This window comes from Clavelina lepadiformis, chromosome 4 (genome assembly GCF_947623445.1).
Source record: "Clavelina lepadiformis chromosome 4, kaClaLepa1.1, whole genome shotgun sequence".
Lineage (NCBI taxonomy): Eukaryota > Metazoa > Chordata > Ascidiacea > Aplousobranchia > Clavelinidae > Clavelina > Clavelina lepadiformis.
Window position 1 is genome coordinate 1,058,323 of NC_135243.1, and position 6,000 is coordinate 1,064,322.

At 40.9% G+C, this 6,000-nt stretch overlaps 1 protein-coding gene across 1 annotated transcript; it reads left to right on the forward strand.

Annotated features, from left to right (window-relative positions):
• Positions 1-1,911: 1,911 nt before the first annotated feature.
• On the forward strand, positions 1,912-4,360 carry LOC143451738 (uncharacterized). Its single transcript, XM_076952460.1, has 5 exons — positions 1,912-1,978; positions 2,082-2,206; positions 3,209-3,394; positions 3,880-4,039; positions 4,305-4,360. The coding sequence occupies exons 1-5, from the start codon at positions 1,912-1,914 to the stop codon at positions 4,358-4,360; spliced, it is 594 nt and encodes a 197-aa protein (XP_076808575.1).
• Positions 4,361-6,000: the final 1,640 nt, after the last annotated feature.

A 6,000-nucleotide genomic window follows, 5' to 3' on the forward strand; every position in this document is an offset into this window, starting at 1 on the left:
CCGCCTTTAGAGTATGAGAAAATAACACAAGCTCAAACCACTGATCCTGTTATTCAAAAACTACGCACCGCAACAGCAGCACTCAAACTCCAACACTGCAAGCTGCCCAATAACGACGTAACCATTCTTTGTGACGTGTCCGCTGACGCAGAGCGTGTTCTGGTTCCTTCCTCCTTCCGGCGTCAAGTCTTTCTTCACTTACATAACTTATCGCATCCTGGAAAGAAAGCCACCATTAAGCTCATCAAGGAACGATTTATCTGGACAGGAATGTGTAAAAAAATCGCTACCTGGGTCCAACAATGCCCAAACTGCCAAGAAGGAAAAATTTTCCGCCACACCAAAACCGCACCCGTCACATTTAAAATTCCTGAAGGTCGATTTCCGATGTTTCAATTGACCTGATTGGACCACTTCCAACCTCACACGGTTATAAATACATCCTTACTTGTATTGACCGATATACTCGTTTCTTTCAAGCCATACCACTTCCTGATGCCACTACAGAAACCGTTGCCGCTTACTTTGTAAATCACTGGTGTTCCTTGGTCGGCGTTCCAATCATCCTCACAAGCGATCGTGGACCGTGTTTCACAAGTTCTGCCTGGGCGGAAATTATGCGCTCTCTTGGTGTTCAACATAATCTGACTACAGCTTATCACCCCATTTCCAATGGAATTACAGAACGTGCAAATGCAGAAATCAAGCGCGCCATCAAGTGTTCCGATGAACCTGAGCGTTGGTTTCACAAATTGGGTTTTATTGTCCTTGCTCTGCGCAATCGCTATCTTCAGGACCTGAAATGTACACCTGCTGAGTTAGCTTTTGAACACACCTTACGTCTCCCAGGTGATTTCTTTTCTGACTCCAAGCTTGCCTCTGCAGTTCCTACATCCAGCTACCTCGGTGCCTACCGAGACTTCATCAACGACCTTCAGTTTAGTCCAACGACCGCTCATACAAAATTCATACAGTCCTACGTTCATCCGGATTTGTAACGTTGTGACCGCGTCTATGTTCGCTGTGACCATGTCAAACGAGCGTTGGAACGCCCTTATGTTGGTCCATTTCCAGAATTGGAAAGATCCGAAAAGTATTATGTTATTTCCCGTCAGGGCAAACCGGACCGCGTCTCCCTCGACCGTCTTAAGTCTAGCTATACTATCGATATTGATGTCCCTTTACCATAACCACCTTCGCATCAACAACAAAATTTTTCTTTGCAGATCCAAGATCCTGCTCCGCCGTCATTGCCTTCCACCTCAGCGAGACAACAAACAGTACCAACTACTGTCATTGCTTCTGAATCAACAAAACCTCCGGCGGCTATAAAGACGTCTCGAACTGGTCGCAAAATCATTCCACCGAAACGTTTAACGAATTATAAAAAACAACATGTTCGTTTGCTTGTTGCTTACATGCTTTTTCTTGTTCTCATCAGCCGATCAGGTGAACCTTTATCAGGGCAACCAACAATTTCTATTATATCAACGTTCGCATTCACTCGGGTTGTACACCTTTGATGACGACATGCATTGCCAAAAGCAGACACCTTTCACAATACACAACTGCTCTGCTAACGTGTTTGCTCCAGATCTGCATCTCCAGAAGATTCCTGCAACCGTTTGCACTTCACAAATTACGTCCTGGAGCACCATTTACTTCTTTTTTGGGAGTTATTAAAAATCGGCCGATACCATTGACGCACACCCACCTTACAATCAAAAATGTACGTCTTGAAATGAAACCAAAGTTTCATCAAATGTTCCACTCATTCGATCTAACCCTGCTGCGTACTCCACACGGAATGCCGTCCATTACAAGTTTGTCTGGCCGACTTCAGCCTCAGGGACTGTAACCAACGACTTCTTGTTTCACACTACAATTTACTACGATTACGTCACCGACACAATGACATCGTCGCTTGGATCGCTTGCATCGTGCTCAATGGAGCGTGGATATTGCTTAACGGGCAATCGTATGTTTATATGGCGAGAACCTTTGCATATCAACTGCCCCCCAACGAAGCCTCTGGTATCGCATAAGATGCTACTCCATTACAACTCTACATCTTTATATAGAATTTCCTTACCTGACCTCAGGATCTCCGTACATCACTGGAGAAAGTGTTCCACACGTGCGAAAAGCTGCTATGGCGAGCACATTCACTGCGACAACAACAACTTTATCTATCGCTACCAGCAATGTACAGAGCTCGACAGACTCGCTCTTTTTCGTCCTAACCTACCAAGGCGTGTATCTGATCAAACGCCACACTCTCAATTCTCGCAACTTCTTGCAACCTTTGACGGACAACAGGACGATTTCATTTCCGAAGTTCTCACTACGTTCAACGAAGAGAACAAGTTCCTACATTGTCAACTCACGAAGCTGATTGGCACACTCTACAAAGCAGTTAGGAAGATCTACCCTACTGAGATACTGTCTTCCACTCTTGGACATCAAACCATGGGTTCCAGCCTTGGAGATTTTATGTCCAGAGCAACATGTCACTCTATCAACGGTACCGTCTTACCGTCACTTGCGTACCGCAACGCGTTTAGCCAACGTCCTCTCATCCAGTATCGCGATCAAAACGGCCACAGTCAATACGGCCAACTCATTTCCGACAACATTGTCCTACCGGGAGTACATCTGCTGGAATCGTATCGTCCATATCTGTCAGACTTTGTGAATGATTTTATCAAGACGTGATATCATAAAATATGGTGCAGGTATGTTTGGTAATTATACACACGATATGTATGACACATAGTATGTATATGATGTCACTAAACTGTCGTATTGAAATACAACTTTACATATGTCATCTTTAAAACAGTTTTCCGTGCAACGAACAACCATTTGCGCTGATAACAAGCAAAAAAGGTTTCTTAACTTTCAAAAAATTTCACAAAGAAGATGCCACGAAAAAAAATGTTTATATTTATTTTTTATATTTAATTGCTAATATTTTTTTGTCACTTTATTTAATCGTCTTTTTGCACGTTACATAACAATTCAGTTTCTATACGGTCTTGTTTAAAACACTGAAAATTAGTTACAGTGGTCGTTTCAAAGGCTGTGGCACCTGAATAGTGCATAATGCATTGATAATTGTCAAACTTGCTTAACGATATGTCATTATCACAGTGTTGGTCATTGTTGGATATCTGTGCCATTCATAAATATTTACCGACCTGCATAGGTCAAAGTTGGACCAGCTCTAAAGGCTTGCTACAAGACAAGATTTGCGCAATCTTCCGGCTCCTACTCTGCGGAGGGCTCCAATTTTTGCATCACAAACTTTCGCCAACGCTTCAATGAGTGTTACAACCCCCTCGTGTGGATAGGATGCTTTCCGTGTATGCTGCTGTGCGGACCGCCTTACTGTGTAAGTCTGATATTTCTTCCAACATTAGATTTTAATGGAGTTATGGAAATCACAATTCGTCTAAACGTAACTAAGCACTCCGTATTTTGATCTTGAAATATTTCTTTTACTTTTCAAAGTTACTGGTAAGTTTGCTTTGTGTGGCCGCCACATGTCGGATGTTTAATGTAGGAAGCAACCAACCATATATTTCTGCTAAAGCAGGGTTTGAAATTAAAATATGCGGACAACAAACTAAAGCAAGATTATGATTTCTTTGTTATTTCTGCTTTTTATTGTGCTTTAAACTTCTTGACTCTTCTCGTCTTTTTTGAGACATAATTGAAAGCGGAAGTGATAATGTGTGGGATACAGTTATGATTATATTTCGTGAGTGTCAAGGCAACTCTAAGCATTTGTTTCAGCTTCTCAGTTTCGACGACTGGACTTCACTATTTTTCATGGAATTCTGCTTTGCTTTAATTTGCACATTTATTCCATCACAGATTTATAGAGCGATGAACTCAAATGACTTTGACTGCCCAATTCGAGCGATGGTCACTTATATTGAAGGTGTCAATCAAGCGGAACGACAACAATTGGCGCAGATGCTGGTACGAGCTTACGTGGACGGCATGAATGCAGTCTCCAACGTCCAACCACCAGGTAATTATTTGGGTTCAATCCCATGAAAATGAATTCTGGATTGGGATATTCCTTCTACCAAAAGTCGAGGCTTAACGTGATACTTTAAGTTGAATTTACAGGTTTTCACTGGAGTTCTAAAGTTCATGATTCTTATTTAGTTGTATGACAAATATGGTACATTTTGAGTATTATTTACTTTCCAATTATCTTAAGCTGTTCTCTGCGGTTGGGCAAGAGTGTTGGCTCAGTGTTTCTATGATTCAATTTGATTTGTATATTTCAGTCCCACCACCGTACACAGAACAGCCTGCCCCTCCACCATACTTTCCCAGTGTTTGATTTCTATGGAAGGATCATGGCAATTTGATTCTTAGATTTTTAAATTTTTTATTCAAAATGTTGAAATCAAATTGTCACAACTTGTCCAACTAAGATCTGGTCAAACTTGACAATACTTTATGTGTTTTGCTCATTTGGTGGCACAACAAAGTCAAAGGTTGCATCATGTTTGAGGAAATAGATCTTGTTTTTCAGACTTTGAGAGTTGAGTTGATTTCTTTTGTTTATAGATTGTGACTTGTATTTATTTCTAGAGTTTGTCTTTCCTCATTCTCTTCCTAGCATTGCCTTCTTACCTTGTATATTTGCATATTTTTTATTGGATTTTCCGAGTAAATTTTTTTTCCTTTGTCATTGCCAATTTGATAATCACCAACCAACCAAGAGCTAAATTCTTAACCAAATCATTGGCTTTGTTGGTTATGTTCAAACTATTGATGATTGGTAACATGATGTTATGGTTGTTAATAATGTTTCTATGTGCATATAACCGCTAATATAGTATCATTGAATCTAATCCAATACCACACTGCATTGTTATTTTAGCATTTTCTACTTTTCTTTCTCGCCTTGTAATTACTTGCTTATGACGTGTAACAGCGTCTGCTATGTTGGCAAGGTGTGACGTCATCGAAGCTTGTCATTGGTGGTTTTGTAATACAGTGACATAACAACTTACATAAAAGGCATTTAGTTTAGGGTTGCCATGCGTCCGGATTTCCCCCGACATGTCCGGCATTTTAGTGTTCAAAAGGGGTCCGGGGGGGAATGCTAAAATATGCTTAAATGTCCGGAATTTCACCCCATTCGTCTACTTTCCGCCTATAAAAATGGTCCAGAGTACGGGAATTTCTTCCCATTGTAATGGTTGAAAGTATGCCTTTCTAACCCTAGAGTAAGATATATGCTTTTGGAATGGGAGAATTTTACGTCGGCACAAGTATGGTTTGTGAACGCCATTAGTCTATTTTTCTGCCCATTAAAATGGACCTGCTTTCAGCAACGGGGTTTCCAACAAACGATATTTCCGCCGAAGTAAACATCTCCCCATTCCAAATGCACATTTCTTACTCTATAGTAAGAAAGGCATACTTCCTGCCATTCGAATGCGAGAATATTACCGCATTTCCACCCATTTTAATGGGCGGAGAGCAGACGAATCGGGTGGGAATTTGTTAAAATTGTTTGTTGCGTTACGGGTAATAATTTCATCGTTACGTGATAAAGGACAATACAGCGCTCTATTTGGGATACAATCATAGATGGATAAGTGGAGCTGGGCTAGTAGCTGAAGGCCTTATATCTTGGTCGATATTGCAAAATTTAGAACATGTCTGAAACGATAAGAGCGTATATTCGCTGAAGAAAATTATAAAGCAGTGAAAGCAGTGGAAAAATAGCTCAACAAGAAGTCTGTTGCAGGCCAAATTAAAATACCAAGGAAATTGTCGTTTGTTTAATTCTTAATGATTTCGAAGTAGGCCGCGGGTTTTGTTTGCACCGTCAAGGTGGGGCATTGCTATTGTGACGTCATATTGACAGACAATGTGTTCATACCTCATTTTAAAAATCGCTAGTGGGCATCAAAGAGTGTCCGGATTTAAGGCCCCGAAAGTATGGTAACCCTAATTTAGTTAGTA